The following is a 25,090-nucleotide window of genomic DNA, read 5'->3' as shown; positions in this document are numbered from 1 at the left end:
AGGATTCAAGTGCAAAAAAGTGACAAATGTTTGTCTGTCACAGAGGAATGTATTCCTGGTATGCAAACAGTACAGCAATTGAGACACTTACAGGCAGACAGTACAGTACTGTGAAATATGCCACATAGCTGAATTTTGCAATTCACATTCTTATAACTTCACTAAGATCTTAACTATTCTCTTGTGAGTCATCTTCTTAGTAATTATGTCTTAACTAAAACTAAAATACTACATAAACACAATAATGACTGAAATTGTTAAGAAGGCGAGAGAGAAGGATTTCTTGAGCAATTGCATTTAAGCTGTTTATTCCTTAGCTACCAAACAAAATGAACAAGAATTTGTTCACTTCATTAGGTTTGCACACATTACACTCCTGGTCCCTTTGTTATGGTGCTTTGATTTGTTTGAGGGTTGCGTCATTATTTTCTACCAGTAACGGCAGAGTGCAATATAACATGCAGTGAATACACTTGACTTATAGTTTTCATCCTCTTTCTCTATACGTTTAGCATTCGTTTGCTCAAAGGTTGATGCGCTTGCTACTACCTGAGCAGCTCTTTTTCTCAATTCTAGCCGCCTGCTTCTTCTCTTCTTTCGTTGGCATCTTTTCACCTTAAAACTGATTAAGTTGGTTTTCTTGTTCCAATTACTTAGTACGCTTTTCTTAATTTTTCCCTCTTAACGCACACACGTGCCGGTCCCGGGACATAACAGCGTTTTAAAAACGTTACAGTAATGTGTGCATGCCCATCTGCCATGCATCTCGACACCCTACCCATCAAATGAAACTTCAAAGTCTCGTCTTTCCGATGATATAAACCATTTTGACACACAACAACCACAGCACTGACACTAAAGCCTTTTTTACAGAGAAGTACATACTTTTAAGAGTTGAAGACCCCCTGCAAGTCAAACATCAATATTTCCGAGCAGTATTGATCCCATTGTGTCCGTAAGGCTCCAGCGAATATAATCCAGTAAAACGATTTAGGTCCAAAACACACGATATATTCTCAAAGGGACAAAAACTCCAGAAAACGTTTCATAACTTGAGACCACCTACGTAATTTTTTTTCACTTATATTGCTCATATTAGACGTAATTTGTTTCTGTCGGCGATAACCATGCTACCGCATGAAACACGGAAGTGTTAGCTTCCGAAAGACACCTAAGTTGGCCAATTACGACGGGTCTGGGGTTGACTGGCACCTCGTATAGCCAACCAGTGTCAGAGAAAGCTAGCAGGATGACGTATAGCTCTGAACTCTGGTAGAATCTACCAGTTTAAATGGACACTGTGACTGACACTCAAAACTTACAGCCAATGAGCAGCCGAGCATTTTGATATGTAACTTGCCATACTAACTTGTAAACAAAGCGATCGGAGCTGCTGAAGGTGGCATTTGTGCCAGTCTGCAGAGTTGGTGCGTGGTTGTTTATTGTGATTTCGCCAAGTTTTTTTGCATTTTAAATATGAATAAAAGTAGAAGTTTAAACGTAAATAAACGCTCGATTAAATAATAGATGCATGTGCGCGTTGCAAAGTATTCAACCGGCACAGGGACATGTAATGGCGAGAGCGGCGTGTGCCGCCCATGTGCTTTTGCTTGCTAGTGATTGCTGCCATCAAGTGGCACATGGAAAAACGCTGAGCTGTGTTGTAACAGTTTGTAAAAGAAATATATATAGTTTGTGTGCATTTTATAAAAAAAGTAAAAATAAAAATATAAATATATTTTTGGCCCATAACTTGTATTGACTATTTTTACATAGAAATGTGTATTTTTTATTGTTTTTATTATGGAATATGAATTTCCATAACTAATAGAGTATCACTGTGTGTAGATATAGATTCCTTTAGGTGTAAGCTTTCAGTAGAGCCCTCATTGATAAATGTGGGTTGAAGCATTCAAAAGTTATTACACTTTTTCCATATGTTCCAAAATGTGGATAATGATCCCTCTAAAAAGCCCCTGGGCATGCCCACATAAAAACTGGTGTAAAAAATGTCATTTTTACAGGTATTCTTTTCAAATTTGAAATTTGAGTAGTCAACAAGTTATTCTGTTGGTACATAGTGTGTTTCTGTCCCCACCTACCTACTGCAGCTTTATTTTCCTTTATTTTCATAAAAAAACTTAGGCGAGAAGAAAAAAATCGTTTTTTTTGTGAGTTCTAATGTGCATAACTTTTGATCAGTCACACCTACAGTGATTCTGACTACTAAGGGTGAAACTAGAGAATGTTACCTTTACAAAGAGACCAAACATGTGTTTATACTCCAGATAGTTCAATAACAGCAATGATTCTAATTTGGAGAGGTCGAATTACAAGCGATTTAGCAAAAATGACCCCGAATGATAAGGGGTTTTAAGCTGGCACTTAGGTGTTCAATCTGCCCCAAGAATGATTTAAGATATGAAGGGGTAGAGGAAGTGACGGGAGAAGGTGGTAGGGATGAGAACGGCGCCCGTATGCATGCACCGCACAACCGTCCTGCTGCTGAGAGTTGATTCTACAATAAAATAAAATAAAAATAAAAAGAGTAATAAAAATCAAGCAAACAGTAGTGGTCACGTAGTATATGAGTACCAAATTTCAGGCCAATAGATCAAATGGTTTGCGAGCTACAGGTGAATTCAAATCCTGGACAGACAAATGGACAGCCATGGTAGAGTACTATATAAGAAGACAATGGAGCTTTTAAGTGTCTCAGACAGCAGAGAAATGCCTGCTTACTACTACTGCTGGACCGATTATTGTGGCCACAAATGTGACCTGAGCTGACAAGCAACAGTGTTAGCCACTTTGCCATTTTGTTTCCCTGAAATAAAATGAATAGAATTTTATAAGATAAAAGTATATTGGTGAATACCACATTCAAACAATTCACACAGTCACTTCCATCTTCCATCAATGCAATAGAATATTACCCATTTGCTCCTTTTCTGAATCTACATATTACAGTTTTAACATTGTAGAGAATCAGAATTAGCAATGCGTGCTAAACAAGAACCAACTCTGAATGTGGTGCCCATCCATTTCAGGATACTCATTTTTTAGGAAAGCAGGAGCTCAGTAATCTGAAAGGCTGGATACATCCCGGCTGAAATGCACTTGTCTGGCTCAAACATAGGGTTAATAGTTCATAGGTGGGGTTGCACTCCAAAAGACCAGTACATTTCCAGGCAGACTTGCCCTGTTACAATGGTTTAGGTTACTGCAGAGACGCTTAGGAATTGTAGTGTTTGGAGGAATCTCTGTGGGAACAAGGGTCACTGAGACTTCATCCTCAATGTTATTTTTTCATTAAAAAAAAATCTCCATCTACCTAGAATTTTCACATAGTTTACAAAAATATCTCTGTCTACATTAAAAAGACCAAAATCTAGCATGACGTAGATGCTCAGCTGAACTTGGCATGTGCACAGTGGCGAGAAAATCCTTGAATGGATGGTAATGCTGCCAGCCTGGGGATTTGTCACTAAACTATACAAAGCATAATTTAGATGTGTAAGCAACACAACAAGCAACATGGAAAATAACTCTTCTATGCCCGCTATGTTGGAATATGTTCTTCTTCTTCTGTAAAAGGTGACAAGTCCATAACATTTGAATTTTTTAACAAAAATGTGGTGTTGTGGACGGGGCCTGAGAAGTGCTTTATGGGATGCTGGAGTGGCACTGGAAGTATTCAGCCGGGAAAGGAACAGCATCAAATAGCTTGCCTGGCAATGAGGAAGAGGAGGCAAGTCAATTGAGAAAGGCAGTGTTATGCCAAAAGCAAGAAAGAATGGCAGATAAGATGGGTCAGAAGATAAAAGTGAGAAAATTACAGAGCTAAGAGCAAAACCAGAGAATCAGTCCTATCTCTTATCAAAACCAAAATGTAAAATGAGACACAATCGTGGAGTCATAAGCATCAAAGAACTGGTAACATATAGAAAATTAGTTATACCTTAAGATTTTCTCATAAAGTGAGAGAACCACCAAATCCCTGGCTGAAAAGACTAGACATTACAAATAATACATTTAATTTCACTCACTTAACTTAAAATAATCAAGGAGAGAACAAAAACACCAAAAGTCACAAAACAAACAATCTTTAAATACAATCCCAAAAAGAGTCCAAACCAATTTAATTTTAAAGTCCCAATTCGAATAAACAACCCAAAGGTCAGAAGCTAATAGATCATCGTAAAGAGTTTGATACAGGTAGGACAGAACAACAGAGGAAGGAATCCAGTGCCTCCATCACAGGCCCATCTGACGCCTGACCTATATATCCTCTCAGGTTTTTGTAGATGCCTAATAACAGCACCTGGGAATTGTGGATTAATTAAGGGTCTCATCCCACCACCATTATAAATAATTAAACACTTAATTACATTAGCAGAAACTAAGGCGGACATACTTAAACTGCTCTGAAAAATGGTGCCTTCTTTGGATTAGATGTAAAACCGAGGTCCTGACTTCCTGTGGTCATAAAAGATCCCTGGGCAGTTTTTTTAAAACAGTTGGGTGCACCTTGCTGTTCTGGCTAAACTGGCCATTATGGAATCATCCATTCAGAGCCCCTAATCAATCCCTGTCTTTTACTGTCTAATTATGTCTCTCACTGATCCACTACCTATATAGCTAGTGTGTGGTGAGCACACTAGCATAAGAATGGCTGCCATCATATCATCCAGGTAGATGTTACACACTGATGGTGAACTAAGAGATTCCCCTATATCTGTGTAAAGCACTTTGAGTTTAAATGTACTCAAGTAAATCATTTTAAAAAAAGAATAATTGTTGTTTTCGTAATAAGTTAATGTAGAAACTAGGGAAAAGAGAAAAAAAATAACTGAAAGAAACAGAACCAGACAAAATACAGAGGCAAATCCCATACAAAAGGAGAATAATTACGACTGGACAGTACTTGTTTCAAGTCACCTGATATATAAACCTTTACGACACCCATAAACCACGCCCCCTGGAAACCACACAAATGGTGGCACCTACAACGATAACCAGTCGATGATATAATGACTTTCAAATCACATAACCTTTAACCGAATAATTATCCCAGAAATAAAATTTAATAAAGTTGTTTTTCTTAACTGGCAAGGTGGTAAGAAGGAGTTGTATGTTTGGTATTGTGAAACCATATCTAAACATGTGTAACACTAGATGGTGCTATACAGCGCTTACTTCGACACAGAGACACTGACAACACGTCTTTAAAACACCAAGAAACTGTTTAATTTCTTTAGCCTTCTTGTATAGTGCCCAAAGCACCTCTACCACAATATAATAAACAAATACACAAAATAATATTCAAATCTCTCCTCCACACCACCCAGCAAGCTCTGTCCACTACCACCTAACTCTGGCTCGCTTGCTGGGTTCCCATCAGTCCTTTAAATAGTCTTTGACCCGGAAGTGCTTCTGTCCTTCTGACCATGTGACTGGCTGGCACTTCCGGGTCTAACAAAGAACTGAGATTTTCTTCAGCCCAGAACTACTTCAGGGCTTCCGTCCTCGTGACTACCTTATACTTCCGGTCTATAAGGAAATAATACGTCCCCAGGTTCTTCGACAGCTCCTCCTGGCGGCACCCACAGCACCCAACAGGGCTAAATAAATCGAACTCCAAGTTCCAGGATGCCCTGCAGGAATCCGGAGCACCGTTACACTCCAGGGGAGCTGCCATCTAGCATTTTGGGGGAAGCAGTGTCGACAAGTAGCTGCCTTTCCCCATCCTTCCTTTCCAGGAGCGTCCTGGGGGGGGGGGGTTGAGCTGCCGGCTGTCCATCACATATGTTATTTATTCCCTTTTTGTGTACCTTGTGTAATTCCATTTTTACCCTTCCTGTATCATTATTATTTTTTAAATAAATGACCTTTTTCACCCTTTTTTAGTCTGTAAAGTGTCTTTCTGGGTATACAAAAGAACTCCATTTTGTCAAAATACACTCATACCAGCAGCATACATTATTTTCAGCAATTAACCTACAGTACGACTCATATCTCTATATGTGGGTGGAAATTAAAGAAAACTGTAAATGTATAAAAAGAACATAACTGAATTGAACACTCAAGGCCAAGAGTGAATTAGGATAAGATAAGCAAACTGATGAGCTGGCACATAAATTTAGAGCTTTTTTTTTCTTTTCCAGCCTTTCTTTTTCTAACACAGTTGTATTAGTTAAGATGGAAATATTGCTTACCTTTGTAGTAAAAGAGACAGCGATCCGTTAAAACAAACCAGCGCTTGCTCCACTGCTTAACTCCACTACTAGCCTACAAAAGGGGACACAGCAGAATGAAAAGGGGATCCGTCCCAGGAAATGGAATTTCAACATTTCAGGGAGTGACAACTGTTGTTCAGATCTCATCTTTCAAAGAGGAGTACTGGGAGTTTGATTTACCTGCTTATAAAGCCAGCCCTGTTTGTTGACCTCAGCCTTGGGGTTCCTTCTCATTGAATTGGAACGCTTCCCAAATGTGGCAGCTTTCCTGGAGGAGCGTGATGGCTGTGGATTACAAAAGCATAGATACTCACATGAGATGGTAGGGCAGGGGGTGTCAGGGTCAGTGGATAGCACAAGAACAGTGTACAAAACTGAACAGCTAATGATCAGGTATAACTGCTCTACATTCCTATTGGAGGTCATTTCTTTTCGTTATGTTACACTGCCATTAATAAGAGTTTTATACTTTTATAAAGCTCTTTTATGGACAATCTTTGCAAAAAGAAATAACAATAATTACATAAATAATCAAATAGTTACATATAAATAAAGTTTGCTATCATTATCATCTGATTACTTTGGTAACATATGACATCTATTCAATTTTAATGGTCTGGGTGTGCACTGCAAAGTGATCACACTTCTCTGCCTCCTAGGCAAGGCATAAGCAAGAGTGCTGGATGGAAGACTCCATCCAATGGTTTAACAAAAGATACAGAAGGAAAAATAAGAATTCCATCATGGTTATGGAGAAGTAGAAAAGCTCTTCTCACCGGCGTCATTGATAGTTGGTGTACGGAAATATGATAACATAGTCTATGTGGGTTTTGGAGATTTGAAAAAAGCATATGACCGTGTTCCTTAGCATGTGCTGTGGATGGTACTGCAGGAAAAGGAGTAACAGGCCCTCTCTTCTATATGATTGCAGTGAAAGTTGTGTCTGAATACTTGCTGTTAAGTCAAATTCTTTTACAGTGGGAGTTTGGCTTGGTCAAGGCCGAGTCTTGTCACCACTCTTGTTTGTGGTTTAATTAGAAAGGATATCAAAGCACAGCCAGGAATGTGAAGGCTTCCAGTTGGGGAGGACAGAGGTAGAAGAGTTGCTTTATGTGGATGAGGTTGCCCTCTTTTCTGACTATGAGCTTCGGCACTCACTTCAGTGATTCACTGCCAAACGCAAAGTATCTGGAATGAGGATCAGCACTTCCAAATCCGAGGTTATAGTTCTCTCTCAGAAAACAGTGAACTGCTCTCTCGAGGTGAGGTGATGAACATCTACTCTTAGTGGAGTAGTTCAGGTACCTTGGGATCTTGTTTTTGTGTGATGGAGAAAGGGAACGTGAGATTGACAAGTGGATTGGAGTGGCGGCAGCTGTTTTGCCTGTGCTGTATACCGATCTGTGGTGATGACAAAACTCTGCTTACTACTCAATTCACCTCCCTGCCCTCACTTATGGTCCTGAACTGTGAGTAACGACTGAAACAATGAGATCCTGAGTATAAGTGGTAGAAATGAGGTTTCTTCACAGAGTGGCTGGACTGACAATCTGTGATAGGGTGAGAAGGTCAGCAATTTAGGATAGCCTCAGATTAGAGTCAATGATCCTCTAGATTGGATCAAGAGGAGCCAGATGAGGTGGTTTAGGTATGTTTTATGGATGCCCCAAGGCAACTCTCTCTGGAGCTGCTCCAGGCACATCCCACTAGGCAGAGACCCTGTGCCATACCCAGGACACAGTAGAGAGATTATATTTCTTTGGTGGCTTGGAAATGCCTGGGAATTCTCCAGGAAGAGCTGGAATCTGTAGCTGGGGACAGGGGAGTTAGGGCAGACCTGCGTCCGCTGCGACCCTCACCAATAGAAACGGTTTGAGAAAATAAGATGAGATAATCTGATTTTGTCTAGTGAAATGTACAATATAAACTAAATTGAATCAAATTTTAATAGGCAGTACAATTGGGAACGGTAACCATTGCAGTCCTCTGAGGACCGCATTTTAAAATTTGAAAGGATTAGAAAATATTACATGGCAGCTGTAAAATGGCCCAGAGACCATAAGTGTGGCCATGCACAAGTGTGCCCTGTGATGAACTGGTGTTACCCCTAGAGTTGTTATACTGTATATCAATGGGCTCCTGCTGCTTGTGACCCTGTGATGCAGACCATCACCATGTAGGATTTACTGTATTAGATCATGCATAAGGTTCAAATCTATATTTGTATAATATGCCTTTGGCACTGAAACGCAGGCAGAAACAAAAGCAGTGAAAAATAAGAGAAGAAAAACTTGAGGGAGAGGAGTGGCTGATGTAAAATTTGGGATTTGCCCATCCATTAACCTGCTTCTCTGTCGACAGCTCTGATACCATGCCATTCCCGACCACAGCTTCACTGGCAGTGTTCACAGGACGCTTTGCATTGGGCTTGCAGCTCATGTCCGGGCTGGAACTGTGAGGAAGACAGTAAATCAGCTTCTTTAAAAAAATCAGTTTTCAAATCACAAACAAAGTTTTCTGACATGCTGCTGATCCATTCTTTGTTATTGGGGCTGTAGCCATGTTTGTGTAACCAGTCACACTCCAAATTAAATATTAAGGTAATTTTTACTTTATGTGATATCAACTAAATCAATTCACTTTGGCCCTAAATAAACCGAGCTGTTCCTGAATGGTTTCCCTAAAAGTGTCTTGGTAGCACAGCAGATGATAACCAAGAACCATAATTCTCTAAGAAAAGATGTACTGTATGCTTTGCCTGTTATAAGATTCTGATTAGGAGTAGAATTGATAATAATTCCAAAGGTATTGCATATAATATGGAACTTTGGGAAAACAATTAGAAATAAGTGAAGAGAATTTGACATGGTAAAAGTTAGAACATCTTTCTAAAATGGCCAAACAAAGAGAAGGCTTATCATTGACTGTCAAGAGGGCAAAGGCAACTTCAAAGTAGTTGTTAGAATTTTCTACAACTCTGAACTGCGGAGTATGCAACAAGAAAAAAATCTTGCAAGAAGATGCATTCCCAAACCCCAAATATCTTATGGTCTAATCAGACTTGGATAGAATTTTGTGATCTTAATTCCAAATGATACTGTATATTGGGCTCAAGGCCAGTGCAGCCCATCCTAAATGAACATGGTACATTAATGTCTAGCTTGGTCGTGGCAGCCTCATAGTACAGAGCTGCTCCTTTTTAGCAGGAACAGAAGCTCTGGTCATGATGATTGACACAGTAATATCTGCAAATGTGGAAATATTATGACGTAAAACCCTGCTGACCTCTACCAGAATGTGGATTTTATCCTTCAACAAAACCACAATCGTAATCACACAAATGGTAAATTTCCATAAATGGTTCACTTAGATTTGCTAATTTAATCCTACATAAAATACAACGGCTCACCTAAAAAAGATTGTACACAGGATATCCACCTGAAGTTTGACCAAGTTGAAGATTAAAAGAGGGAAATGCAAAATCCATGTATAATAATTTGACAAAGACTCATCTAAGCAGACTTTCTGCTGAAATCAAATCAAAATGTGCTTTCACAAAACACTAGTTTAATGATACGCACATCTGTGCAGCCAAGGCACCATTTGCTTTTTATTTGTATCTTCCTAAGTATGATTATTTCTGTTTCACATAAACATTTTTAGTAACAAGATCTTGGAATTGTTAAGCAACAGGGCTTGCGTGATCTCTTGATTTCAGCTTTTACATCAAATGACAATGAAATTGCAATAGGGATATGGAAACTTTTGCTATCCACCCTGTGCATGGGTAAAGCATACACAGTATACTGTATATTATACACACGACACATGGGCTTTTTTTTTCAACATTATGCTTTTCTTAGAAAATACAGTGTGCTTTGTATTTCTGATACTTGGCCAAAATCTTTACCATGTAAGGGATGTGTTGTTAGTCTAACATGAGAGAAGCCACCTGGAAAGAACAATTAGGAGGTGTTCAGGGTGGGCCCTGTCTCTTAAGGCCCCTCTTGTGCTAAAAAATTAAAGTATAAGAAATGTATGACTCACTGTTGTTGCAGCTGTAATTTCAAGGTTTCGTCAGGGATGAAAGAGGTCACAGGCTGCCGTCGGTCATAGTGACTGCAATTAAAAAAATTGGTATATATAAATTAAACATGTGTAAAAGAGCATGGACAGGTTTTACTCTTAAGGTCACACAGATTAAAAATGCACAAAATATTACACAGAAATTAATTTGCATGTTTCTCCACCACTTTCTGAAAAGAACACTTGATATCTGCTCTGCTTGGCTATTCTGAAGTAACAAATATCTGACTTAAGCAGTTGTGACCACAAAAATCAAAAGAAATCTTTCCAGCTTCTCTTCACTGTCGCAGACCCAGAATCACTTATAGAGCTCATGCAGATAGCCTTATCTTTGTGAGGTCATGCTTTCCCTCAGGTCAGCTTCTCCTGTTAAGTTATGTATTGTACTCAACATCAGATATGATTGGCATTGACTCAGCTCTGAGTCGTGTTTTTCAGAGAGCCAAGTGGTAGCAATGATCATCTCTAATGTAACCGAAGCCCACAGGATTCTTTATTTACTATTTGACATAAAATAGATTTGATCACCAAAGTGTTGCTTCCCACACAGATCCCATTGCCTTTACATTTTCATTTTAAGCTACTTGTTGTTCTTCTTCCTTCAACTAATAATGCGCTTGATATTTAATTTCATTCAATGTCTTATAATGTCACTAAACAGCCTGGTCATCAAGAGTCACAGGTTAATAATAACCACTGGTATGACACATCCTATGGCCAGTGCACCTACATTACATCTCCAAAGGTCTGCTTTCAATTCCCAATCTAGTATTTTTTGTATGGAAGTTACATGTTTCTTGCCCAGGTACTCCAGTGTTCCTGAACATCCCAAAAACATGTCAATGAGTAAATTTAGGAGTGTGTGTATATAAATGTTCCCAGCAATGGACTGCCAAATGGTTCAAGCTTAGCTTCTGCCTTTGCGCCCGACTCATTGTGACTTTATATTCTACTATATAATAAACCTCTATGCTCTGTTAGCTCAGTGTTTCCCAAACTCAGTCCTGGTGGCCCATTGTGGCTGCAGGTTTTTGTTCCAACCAGATTCCTAATAAGTGACAACACCTGATAACACTGATCTCATTTAATTAGCTGGTATTATTTTCCTTTTATTCTGCATTCAGAAAAGCACAGCAGCAGGATTTTTACATTTATAAGACATTTAGAAATATTTCTGCTTTTGCTACAGATTTAAATGCCTAAATCTCTTTTGTTGATTTCGTTATATTTTGCTCTTACTCTGTGCAGTTTTCCCCCTTTGTTGTATCTTATTAATGACAATTAAAAATGAGCAGAGCAGACACGCTGACATACAACATGGAATAATCAAAGGCCCCAAGTACTTTAGCATCAGACCCACTAATTAGTAAATAATGGATTAATTAAATAATTAGAACATCTAGAAAAGTAGAATGAAAATCAAGATGAAAATATTGTTAAAAAGAAAAAAAATACATTATTCCCATATAGCTGCTTGGTACATTTTAATATATATATATTGTGGCAAGTGGCTGGGGGTGGTACCCAGCCAGGACACCCAGAAGGACAGGAGGAGGGCTTATACCTCCTCCAGACCTCAAGGGGGTGACTGCCCTGGTGGCTTTGGGGACCACAGGAACACAGCTTAGAAGCTCAACTCTGTAGGGGCCCGTGGTCACCGCCAGGTGGGTGCCCCAATGCCTGAGGAGCCCCGCCACACCCGGAAGTACTGGGGGGAAGAAGACCAGGGACACCCGGAGTGCTTCTGGGTGTGCAGTTGGTACTTCCACCACGCAAGGAAGAGGAAGCGGAAACTCATCAGGAGGCACCTGGAGCACGTCCGGGTGTGTATAAAAGGGGCTGCCTCCCTCCATTCGATGGCTGGAGTCAGGTGGAAGAGGACAGAGCTCAGAGGAGAGGAATGGAGGCAGTCAGGAAGAAGGAGAAGAGGCATTGTGTGAAGGGCCTGGACTTTGGGGTGGTTGGTGCTGCAGCACTGGGTTTGTGTGTGTAAATATTGTAAATAAACATGTTGTGGTGCTTTAAAATCATGTCTACCTGTCTGTGTCTGGGCTGTTCTCCACAATATATATATATATATATATATATATATATATATATATATATATATATACACTGTATATATATATTTTTTACCAAACTTAGTTTTCTAATTTCTATATTATTCCCAAAACACAGAACTCGGGAAATAACACTTCACTTAATTAGCCCAGGAGTCCAATTAAAAACAGAAGCTGGTTTAAAGAAAAACCAACAGCCACAGTGTCCCCCCAGGACCGATGGTGGGAAACACTATGTCAGTGTGTCTAGTTCTTTCAAGCAATCTGATTGGTCTGTTTGGCTTTTCTCTGAGTGGTCAGGTTTAGCTTTGGTTGCTCAGCTAAACGATTGAGAAAGGACGGGCAAGAGGCGTTGACACATACACATGAGAATATAGATGAGAAGCATAGGAAGAACACTGAGAGTGGGCTTCAAATGTGCTTAAAAATTCACAAGTGAGTGATGGGGGCTGTCAAAAAGTGAACAGAAGGTGAACAACACACTTCAAAATGACAGTGTCTGAGAAGGAAGCTTTACAGTAATGTAATCTATAAAGGAAGCGCTGGTGATAAAACAATAACACCCAAGAGGATATCAAAGAAAGGCATAGGAGGAACACTGAGAGTCACCCTCAAACACGGGAAGTATTCTCAACACACTTCAAAATGACAGAGTCTGAGAAGTACAACTGTTTTCTCAAATAGTGTAATATGGTAAACAATGCTTTGCAACCCATATTAAGTCTATTTGTATGCAAGCTGAAAATGTATTCTTTTCAACCAGAAAAGTTTCTTCAGATGTGCGCAATATAAAAATATGTGTAAAAGCGTGCTTGGAATAAAATGAAACTGCAGTGAGCTACATATCAACTAATGTTGATTCGCTGAATGTTTTCCTGAAAATTCACCGTGTGGTCAGCTTAGGTTAACTTTTTTTTTCCAGTGCCCTGTCATGCTTTGTGAGGCCAGTCTGACATCATTGAACTGCAGCAGCCAAAGCTGGATGGGATTCTCCCCAAGTATGTAACGCTGATAAAGCAGTGAGATAAGAATTAGCAGACAACTTGGGAATACATTTCAGCACAAAACGCACACCCAGAATACAACTAACTGGAAATGCATTGCATGTATTTGTCTCGTAAAGGAAATGTCTTTGTGTATAGATTTGTATGTCACCTGTATGCAACTTGTGAGTCTGTGTCTTTAATAATATTACCCAGAGTGCTGTGCAGTTGATGCAAACAGGAAGGAGGTAGAGTCTGTGTGCATTACTGTTTCGCTTATTTGTTAGCAGTGATAGTAAATGAACAACATATTCAAGGATAAAAAATAAGAAACAAATTTTTGGTTTGAGAGAGGTGAGTACCTGCTATTAAACCTGCAGGGGGCAAGCTTTAGTGGATTCATACTCTCTGTCTTCTGCTGTGTGCAAGAAATGTTACTCTTCAAATGTAAAATTCTACTAATTTTATTTCAGGGAAACAAAATGGCAAAGTGGCTAACACTGTTTCTTCTCTGCTAAAGTCACATTTGTGGCCACAATAATTGGTCCATCACGGTGAGCAGACATTTCCATGTACTTAAAAGCCCCATTGTCTTATATAATACGCTACCATGGGTGTCCGTTTGTCTGTCCAGGATATAAATCACCTGTAGCTCGCAAACCATTTGATCTATTGACCTGAAATTTGGTACACATATACTATATGATGTCTTCTATCCGCTTTCAGGGTGATGATTGACCTCCATGGTTTTTCCTCTTTTTATTTTTATTTTATTTTATTGTAGAATCAACTTTCAGTAGTGGCCAGCAGGGCGGCCATGCGACGCATGCGTACGGGCGCCGTTCTCATCCCTACCACCTTTGCCGTCACTTCCCCTACCTCTTCATATCTTAAATCATTCTTGAGGCAGATTAAAAACTTAAATGCCATGTTAAGTGAAAAATTAAAGAAAACGCACTAAGTAATTGCAACACAAACACTGACTTAAGCAGTTTTAACGCAAAAAAATGTAGACAAAAGAAGAGAAGAAGCGGGCCGCTAGGGTGGAGAAAAGAAGAGCTGCTCAGGAAGCAGCAAATGCATCAACCTCTGAGCAAATGAATGCTAAACGTACAGAGAAAGAGGACGAAAACTAGGAATGCTCAAGTCAAGTGTATTCACTAAAAACCGGTACAGTTTCTCCTTCCTCACTGACTGAAATGCATTTTGCTTAGTTCAGGGAAGTTCCTGAACATTTCTGCAATTTTGTAGAATTTGAGGCAAATCAAATTCATCAGGATTCACTCATCACTAATCTTAATAAATCCTACCTGGAAAATGTATATTTTTATGCATTAAAGGAAGTGCAACTGCCTGTCCTGGGAGCATCAAACAAGTCCAGCAGGGTACACTCGTACACCCAGCCACTCTCACACACACCAAGTCATTTTAGAATTGCCAACCAACCAGATCTGCTCAAGTGGAGTTCCCATTGGAAATCACCATGGACTTGGGCAAAATGCAAATAAACGCAGCGGAGATCATGACTGAAGTGAGAAACTGAATCTAGACTTCTAACCACTACACTGCCATCTGAAATGTTCAATGTGAAACTAGTTTCACTCTAGTTTTTACATTAGTGGATCTTATTTTTTAATGCTTTTTACAGGTAGCTAGCTAAAATTAGCTCTACATTTCTGGTTTTGAGGCAGATTAATTTATCTTTCCCTTTATAAAGCTTAGGAGTACAGTAGATGTGTTGCATTTTGGGAATGTAAACATCTGATGCAAATATCTAGCGTGATAGCAGGAGCTGGCATTTCAGATACAACATGAGTCACACTTCCAACAGTGCAGCTGCTGCAACTAAACTTGTTAAAAAACATGCAGTTTTTACATTTAGTTAGAAGATATTAGGTGGGATTTTTACTCATTTGATGAATTTTGAAAGCTGTTAAGCTGACAAATGAGAAAAAGCAGGGAAAAGGAATGGGCATTCATGATGTACAGTACAGCACAAGAATCAAACAGGATTTGGGAGTTAAGCAGAATTAAAAGAATGTAATATGTATGTGCTGTAGACTACTCTCATCAATTTGATTTCAACAGGAAGCCATTCATCATCACACCCAGTTATTCATAATAAGATGATGAAGACTAGAGCCCATCCTAACTTAATTTACTCAAAGCAAGATCCAGTCCTGTGTGGAGTGACAGACCCTCACAACTAAACACAAGCACTTAAACTAGACAACTTTAGAGCAGCTGATCAACCCACCATGTATCTTAAGAATGTGAAAGAAAAATTGAAGAACTTTGGAAAAAATTAGGCAAGCACAGGAAGGACATGCCATGTCTGCGTTAACAGTTCATGAGTTTCTGGAGGTGTGTGGCAGCAGTGCTAATCACTACACCACTATGCCCACCATCCATTTTCTGAACCTATAGTGTCTATTAAATGATTGCAGGTAGCAGATGCCTATCTCAGTTGATTTAGGCGCAATGTGTGAACCTGCTTTTGTTCACTCATATTTGTACAGTTTAGCAGGCTATTGGATTCCAAGGCCATGAAAAACAATGCAAATATATTGGTTTTACAATTTCACTAACTTAAAAAATATATAGTGAATATTATGGTGTTAATTACATTGTTTGAGTAATTCTTGCACAGACATTGGGGCCTGAATATCAGGGACCATTTATAGTTAAGTGTTGTGGTCATTTATTGCCTCTGGAATAAAGTATATTTGTTTTACTGCAACACCAGGTTGTTTTGTTTGTGGGCAACACCATTTCTGGAATTCCATTATCAATGTTGCAAGATTCATGTTTCTTCTGGCTCAGCTGGGCTATTTTTGATCATAGGAAAAGTAAATGGATTTTTGTGGGTTTCCTTTTTTTGGGCTATACTGTTTTGAAACAAAATTGTATTTTTGGGCTATTTCTCAAGCACCCTACTCCACCTTATTAACATTTCTATCATCTTTTCGGAACCCCCTTCTCTACTCTTCGTACCCTCATGCATACTCTATCAATCTTAAATCTCCAAGAGGGGGGCTGCACTTGCTGTAAAATGGTATATACCCATTCTATCACTCTCAGATCTCTGAAAGGGGAAAGCCCCCCACCACCCGGTCTTCGGTGGTATGTATCTAACCCAACACTTTCAACACTGTCTCCCACTTTATGGTGTGTCACTTTGCATATGTCAGGTATTGGGGTAGTTTTTTGTGTATTTATGTGTTTTTTCAGCTATCCTTGATCTATATGATTTTTTAAGGGCCTGGTAACTTTGCATATTATCAAGACACAACTCCTGGTTGCTGGAGGTCACAGTATTTAACATCATTAATACAACTCTCTCTATTGTATAAAAAAATCCTGTGATGAGACAAGACATTTTTCAAGAGATTTTTTCAAGTCTCACGAGATGAGACTTTGGCCATGAGATTTTTTCAAGTCACGCCCTCTTCTCAACCATATTCAACCATGCGCACGGTACTCTCACCTCTCATTCGTGTGAATGCTTTTGACAGACACAGTCCCTGCACTCTCAGCTCTCAGCAGTATTGCTTCCCTGTGCAGTTTCACATGTAGTTCAGATAGTTATGTACTCCTGCCACAGACTAATATTTTTTATTGCCTAATTAACAAGAGGGTGGTCCAGATCTAATTATGCAGATCCAGATCATCTGGATGACTTTGATTTATGCAGGGACTATTCCAGTTCGGCGCTAGGAAGATTCTTCATGTCGTCAGTTCACACACTTCTCAATGGTCCGGGATTTTTCAGGTGATTTTCTATGTAATAAACTTAATATGTTATAGCGTAATGAAAATTGCATCATTAGATCTGGACCACCTTATATAATCCGATAACATTTTAGTTTAGATTCTGCAAAAATACATCTATTACTCATTTCCTCTTATGTAACAAGACCTTAAGAAAAGCTTCTTTTGGTGATCATAACATTTATAAAACATCAGTAGATTGGTTATTCATCTCTGTGGCATACTGACATTGACTTGTTAATATGAAGATTTCACAGGTTTTATACCAACTATGTAATATCATGAGAAATGTGTCTCAGTTAAGCCACCGCTGGCCACTCCAAAGTGACTTTTTGTTAGGACATCACATTGCAGAGATGACACTTCTCCGAAGCTTTGTAAGTGCTACAAAGACCCAAAGGAGTGTTTGTTAAGGTATTGTTAGATAAGAATAAAACAAGTAATAGATGCATTAGATGCCCTATGCTTGCTGGGATAGGTTCCAGCTTCCCCACAACACTTTTTTAGGATAAAACATGTTAAGCATATGGATGCATGTATAGATGTTAATTCTATAACAAACCTCTGTTTCATATTCCAATACTTTACCCCAATCCATACCTCTTATCTTACGTTTACTGCTTTTGTATACACAAATGTGGTGCAGAAAATGCCAAATGAACCTTAGCAGAAGTGTGACAACACCAGATTTAAAAATCCAAAAGAAAACAAAAACACATACTTGGACTCAAACTGTTTGAACACGTCGCTGTAGCTCAGGTGCCAGTTGCTTGAGACGCACATTGTAACATACTTACTAATGATGATTGAAACAGACAGGTTTCGATTCTAATAGAGTTTCACAAAACAGAAACAGATGATTTTGCAACTGGTAAATGTGAAACTCACTAAAATGATTTTGGGGAGGTTTTAAAGATGTTCTGTGGTGGGAAACAAGGAAAATTGTACCCCGAAGTCTTCTTCATTTTCTGTATTGTTTTTTTTCTTGGCTAAGTGAGCCTTGTAATTTGTCACTTACCTGTTAAATCAATTTTATTTATGCCTTTCTTTCTCATCACCACAGAGTTGCATTTCCTTGTTTTTTTATGCACTATACTGCATTATTTTCCACATGGAGGCACAATAAAACACCACATTGTGCACTGTCACACACGCGCACATGGGAGGCAGTCTTAGGGCTTAACTGAGGGTAAGACGCAGAGTCAGGGGTTGATGAACTGCACTAATACCTTTTCTCCCACTTCCACAGACCTCCAGAAGGGAAAACCCACTAAAGTTCCACCCACTTCCTCTGTCAGACCACACCCTCCTGCAGAGCTCACTTCTGGCCAAATCCCACCTCTTCCTGCCAGGCACATAAAGCCAGCGCACTCCACTCACCATCTCAGTCACTTTTATGACACGGTCTTTGATGATTACTTGCTTGATTTTTATCATTGAGATAACATACTGGGTGGACACACCCAACCCTTCTTCTTTTTGTCTTTTTATAGCACATTATTGTATTTTCTCTAAAGGAAAATCTCACTACATGGGAAAACAGCTCTAACAGCTATCCGGATATGCACTGCAAGCTCCGTGGAGTTTCAATTGTCTTTTCTGTCTCCGATGCAACTTTAAGATTGAAATCGCTAAGACTGTCACCATAAATGACAAAGTGGACATTGTACTACCAGAACATGTCTACGGCTCAACAATATGTGCACGTGTGACAGGAAATGAGTCTGGTGAATGTATGTTTTACTAAAGATCTTTAATTACATACTAAATGACAGACTGACACCTATGGAATTAATTCATGTAACTGCTTCCAAATGGGAACTAAATGCCTTTCTCCTTGTGTTAATGGAACAATTTTAACTGGAAACAAAATGCAATTTACTTTGCAAAACTTTTTTGAGACAAAACACTGAATTTCACTGCAAATTCAGTTTCATGTACTGTATATACAAATGTATAATCATACATTTTTTTTTTTACATCTTCTTGCCTCCTTCAATCTCACATCAGTTTCTCAGACACATCGAACTTTGTTGCAGCAGCGCAGTTACCAATTTCTTTCGCTACTTCAACGATGTCTAAGTTAAAACCAGCTTCATATTTTCTTCTGATCGAACACTCCATTGTAGATAAGGGATGCTCTTATGATAAAGATGTATGAGGGTGTGAGATACAAAAAACACAAATCAATGCAAACGTTGCTTCTGAATAGTTTGGGTATTACCATGTCAGAGAGAGAGGTTAGGAGCACCCACCGATTCAGTGTATTGCTGCACCCACAAAGGAGAAAAGGCAGTGTGCTCCGTGGTTACTCTCTCAGGTGAGAGTTAGCATATCATAATCTCTTGGACCAATAATGTGAGTTATCCGCATTCGACGTATACGACCAACATTATAAAATACCAGAAATTATACAATAAAATCAAGTCCCGACTTCTCCGCGGGAGAACTTATCCATGAGTATACAGTACATGGTAAATCTTTTTACTCACCATTAGTACTGACATTTTAAAAAAAAAAAAGTTGTCAACTCTATACGTGGCATCAGAAACAGTTGAGAATAACCTCTGCCATGCTACACCTTGAACACATGCACAAATATCCTCTGTATTTGAGGGAGGGCAGGGGCAAATGTGCATGGTTGGATGTCCACACAAACAAGCCTTGTGACTGCAGTAGAACATATCTCATGAAGAGGGTGCCTGTTCGTGGTCATTTAATAGCTGGTGGTTTTGTGAAGCAGCTGACATAGTCTTTATTATTGGGGACTCCAATTTTAATCATTTGTTCAGTGATCATGACATTCATCAATTAAATGCCCCCCTTTAAATCATTAGCACGCAAAATGGCAGAAACTACAGTGTTGATTGTTTCATTGAAAGTGATGAACTGTCAGCCACTTGCAGACATGAGCTTTTGTGCAGCACTTCCAATGATGCGTCTCATTACAAGTGTTTCCCCTCAATCATTTGCAGCAAAGGAAATGTTTTTTTAATCTCCTGACCCCTGTTCTCTCTTGCCCAATATGGGCCCCTCTTGTATCTGAATTTGGGGACAATTGTTCCTCATAGTGTAAGCACCGAACTGTATGTTTGAGCTCCCTCTCTCTCTGCCATAACGTATTTGTTCATTCTGATTTATATTAGAAGCAAGTGAACAAACTGTTTTCGGATGTGGCCAACTGCCAGTTTTTTCCTAAAACCATTAGCACCCCACATTCCTTTCTTGGCCGGCTAACATAAATTTCAAGGAACCAGCTTTTAAATTACTCAGATTTGCTAAATTAGAATCAGATTTTTTATTCACAATGGGGAGTATCAGACACAAAACTGTTTTGCCTTTATATTGGAGAAACATTAGACAGGTATGAAGAATGAAAGAAGCCCATGTTGTCTCTTTTATTCTGGACAGCTTCAAGCTGTCAAAGCATAAGCACTGAGTTTAGGACAAGATACTGTTTTTGAGGGTTTTAAACACAGTCTAGAGCCACCAAATGCCAGGTCAACTGCTGCCCTCTTGGGTGAGTATCTGAGCACCCCTGTTGACTGGTGTCCATCAGACTGCTCTTGGTTCCTGCAATACCAGACTGAACTAAGCACATTTCAAAATGTTACCATAAATATGGATTTTACAGTAGCAGTAGTATTAGTAATAGCTGCAGTAGTAGTAGTAGAATGTCACATTCAGAGAAATAACTATGCAGTGCTCAAGAGAGCAGGCATCGCCTTCATCTTCATCTTTCTCAAATAATGATATATATGTGCTGACTTGGTCACACATGTCTGATAGCTGGATACCCAAAGAAGACTCCAGACGAGCTACAAGGGTGTCTGTAAGTGTGACCTCAAGACTCTCTGCATTAACACCAGCACAGCAGTTGCTTGCTTCAGACAGGAGTGCCTGAAAGCAGGAGATGATAAAGGGTCTCTTGAGGTATCAGACAAAAGTGATGCAAAAAGCATAAAGATGAGATAAAGGTATAAAGATAAGAGAGCCCACATGAAATCCCATGCCCGAGATGCTAGAGCTTCCTTCTGAATATGGCATGTAAAGGACTACCACTCTCATATTGGATTTAACAGCCACAGCAGATTCTACTACAACCAGTCCCACAGGGTCATTGAAAGCTGCCTACTACTACAGTTGTGTCACATGCACAATGGAATTCTTATTTGCATATCTGACCAACATGCAATACATCACCACTCTCCTATGCCATGATGAAAAAGAATGTATTAACATGTAGAAATTCCTATGGGCAATAATATGGCAATGCATTAACATGATTTGCTGCCCTCCGAGAGCTTACTAGAACTACAGCCTTACAGATCCAGGGACTTGGGGTCAGTTTCAAGCAAGATCAGGCAAGCTGTGTGTGGGATTTGTGTGTTTTATTAGCTTCTGTATGGATTCCGAATTTCCCCCATCTTCCCAAATAAATCTAGGTAAAAGGGGACATTGGAAAATAACTGAATGAACATTAAGCCTGCATTGTATACAAAATCCGATGTTTTTCATGTCATACTGAGGAAACATACATGAGTAAGTCCAACATTATCCATACTTTTGTGACAATTTTGTATTGACTGGCTTTCCCTGTGCACATGTGGAAACATGGTGTGTCTGTGGCCACAGTACTAAACATTTGTACTTCATCAGTAAACTTCTCTTGCAGTTTTCTAGGAGTAAATATGGCCACTCCAATCTCTTTTGGCATCAAAGAAGAGCAGCAAGCAGTGATCCACTTTTTATATGCTGAAGATGTACCAAATGTCAAAACTCATAGAAGGCTTTCAGCACAATATGGAAACATCACTTTACCATGATGTAGTGTCTACAAATGAACTGAGAAGTTCAAAAATGTTTGGAAAAGGGTTTGGTTCAAAAACGGAGGGAGATGCCCATCTTTCTACCACTACCAACAACAACACTGATCGAGTCAGTACCACGATTCTAATAAACTGATGAAGATTTTGGCCCTGGTACATATTCAGCCCATAAAAAGTAGATCACTGCTCGCTGCTCTACATTGGTGCAAACAGAGAGCAGGGTGACCATGTTCACTCCATGAAAACAACTACAGAAACTGATTGATCAATGTCAAAATTTTACCACTGTAACTACAGACATACCATGTTTCCATATGTAGGCGGAGAAAGATGTACAGCTAACCCAAACAAAATGATCAGAAAGTGGAGATCATTATTGACTCTCTCTTGTATAGTCTAAAACCTGCCGAATCCAATTCAAGAGTTCAGGGGGTCAGAGCCAATTTTGGCAGCAGTGGACACAAGGCAGACGTTATGACCAGCAGTTCTTGTTAATATTATTGCTGAAATGTGGCTCATGGTTTCCAGGGGCATGATCGAGGAGAGTGCGAAATCTGAAATCATTAAGGTGACAAGTTTAAAGGCTGGAAATGGCAGCCATGTTCTCTGGCAGTTATTGAGGGTATTCCCAATGTTAGTGTGTGATTCTTTTAATTGATAATTAACTTACGGGCTTTAGGACTCAGCTCTTGTTTTTGGTACTTCAATTTTTTGTTAACCACTTATGCTTTATGACTGATTGGCTTGACTTGTTCTTCTGATTTTAGCTTGTTTCCTGTTCTTTATTATTTAACCCTTTACTGTCTTACCATGAGTCGGTACAGCAGAACAAAAACCTGCTTGGTGTGCTGGTCCATTGCAGGATTTTCAAATTAGGTTATTTTAAATTGCACTTTGGGTGAAACTGTTCAAAAATGTGATATAATACAGCTAGAATGTATGCCAAATTGACATACTATCCAGTGAGGACCTTTCTCCATTTATAAGAAGTCGATTATCCACCTAGCATTTTCATTTTGATCCAAAGTCATGGGTAGTCAGAACACAGGCTGCACAACGCAAGCCAGAACTGGAGGGTATTGTCATGGTTGCTGTCTTTAAAAATTAATTCTTTTGAATATCGATATTTTTATGGAATCCTTAAGTGGAAATCTTAGTTTCATTTGCCTAAGAACATTTCTAGCTTTGGGTTTGTGTTGTTCAGTTACTGGAATTTAATTGTTAATTTGAATTCAGTTTACCAATAACAAAACACCATTTATTTATTCATGGGTGCTGTAATTTGGATGGCTCTTTTCTTAGGACATTGCCCTTAGTCGGCGAGGGGCATGTGCTCTTGTGCGTCACGAAATCTGACGTCACCTACATGAAACATCATTTACCATTCGTGATTTCGATAAACAGAGCAAAACCTTCTTGTGTGTGTGTCTCTTTGTCTTTCTGGTCATGAAAACTTCAGAAATTCCTTCTCGACTCCAATTTCTCATTAGCATTCTGATTACTAGTCAAAGATACTATTTGTCTTCTTCGATACGACTTTTCTTCCAACTTTGAGTACTTTGATGGATCTGTGCGTTCACTTTTTGCACTGCTCAGTTTGCTGGCAGTACAGATTGAATGCTAGTTCCCTGTACTTTGTAACAAAGTCCAAATTGCAGCAATACATTTCATTGGTAAGTCGGAAGATGAACTTTTGGTGAACTTGAAAATTTCTGGAGTCAAAAGGGGCATTAACTTATGAAAAAGTTCACAACTAAATGAGATAAACAGCTATGAAGTGTAATAGGATTGTATTCTTTTTGTCTTGGCTGCATTGCGAATGGCAGAGGAGATGTGATCAAGAGAGAGGAAGGGAGAGTGCCCCATTTGAGAAAGAAAGTGGGTACGAATACATTATAATTGTAAATGACGTGCAATTTGTTAACAAGGGAGGATTTCCTCTAGGACGTTCACAAGAGAGAATCCCTCTCAACAGAATACTGTATAAAAACAGCCTAAGCTATTACAAATGCATAATCTACACATTTAGACATTAGGATAAAACTGAATTGAAGGCTGCCTGCCCACCACACAAAATGAATGCTCTTAGCTCCAGACTTCTACACATGCATTTATTTGCAATAAGGGAAACCAATGTGTGTGTGTGTGTGGTTTTTTTTTTTCAACATATTCAATCTGGTGCGTGGCGGCAGTTCTGCCAGGATAAAAACGCTACAAGCCGCAAGCAGAAGGATACGCAGGCAGCAAAATCCATCTGTCTACTTCTACACTTGCAAAACGCATATGCTAGGCACAGATTGGCCTCTCTGACTGCATGGTATGTCACTTAAGAGCCTTCCTACGACACGGACCAGCCTGATTATTTACACTGTCTCTCACAAATGAAAAGTATACAGCCTGGCTCAAGGTAAACATGCCAACTTCCCACATGGCAGGCATGAGTTATAAACATATGAGCCTTCCATGCATACAAAGACACATGCACACATTTTTTTGCTGAACAGGAACACTGCATTGCAGTAATCACTGACCTACAGCTCTCCAGCCTGCAAGCGTGGCTCTTTGTGATAAACTTATCATGCAGCTGTGATCAAATCAGCAGCGCAGCACCTCGCTGACGGACCTACCTACCTCACTCTCCGGTCTGCACGAAACTTCAACATTTTTTTTGAATTCACAAAATCTCCGTCACCACAAAATGAAATTAAAAGGAAGCAATGTGGGGGTCTTGGAGTCATGAGCTGGCTTATAGTGGAAGCTGCCTTGTGAGATAGCAGCCGGCATCAGCCACTCTCTCTCTCCCTCTCTTTCACTCTCCTCTCCAGAATTGCACAACTCAGCTGATTTAGTCCCCGGCTGATCCACCTTGCCGTATCTTTAGGAGGAACAGGAAGGGAGAGAGAGCTCATTCTGGCCTGCCTGGGAGAAGCAGGGATTCTTTGCATCAGTGAGCTATGCATCACCAGGACTTACAAATCAGCCTCTGGGGGAACAAATGGAAGAGTGGTGGGGAGGGGGAGGTAAGTTGAGATTTGAAGGTCAAAGGTGGGGGGAGATAGTCATTCAGATCAGTCAGGTAAACCATTTTCCAGGTTTTATTATAGACAGACAGGGAGCGGTCC

General features: G+C 39.5%; 1 protein-coding gene across 9 annotated transcripts in view; it reads right to left on the bottom strand.

The window, feature by feature from the left end:
* plekha6 (pleckstrin homology domain containing, family A member 6) overlaps positions 1-25,090 on the bottom strand; it is a 327,603-nt gene that overhangs the window by 100,066 nt on the left and 202,447 nt on the right. For 4 of the 9 annotated variants that reach the window (XM_039749189.1, XM_039749191.1, XM_039749190.1 and 1 more), the window contains 4 exons: positions 10,287-10,358; positions 8,583-8,691; positions 6,420-6,524; positions 6,219-6,291 (listed from right to left, as the gene is read on the bottom strand). In XM_039749189.1, coding sequence (XP_039605123.1) covers positions 6,219-6,291; positions 6,420-6,524; positions 8,583-8,678 — 274 coding nt within the window. In that variant the 5' untranslated portion in view covers positions 8,679-8,691; positions 10,287-10,358. Of the gene's footprint in view, positions 1-6,218; positions 6,292-6,419; positions 6,525-8,582; positions 8,692-10,286; positions 10,359-24,599; positions 24,689-25,090 lie in introns of those variants that run through there. The other 5 variants (XM_039749183.1, XM_039749184.1, XM_039749186.1 and 2 more) reach the window with 3 other exon arrangements.

Source organism: Polypterus senegalus, chromosome 3 (genome assembly GCF_016835505.1).
Source record: "Polypterus senegalus isolate Bchr_013 chromosome 3, ASM1683550v1, whole genome shotgun sequence".
In the NCBI taxonomy this organism is placed as follows: domain Eukaryota; kingdom Metazoa; phylum Chordata; class Cladistia; order Polypteriformes; family Polypteridae; genus Polypterus; species Polypterus senegalus.
Note: the sequence above shows the minus strand (reverse complement) of the source record. Positions and strands in the feature narration are given on the sequence as shown.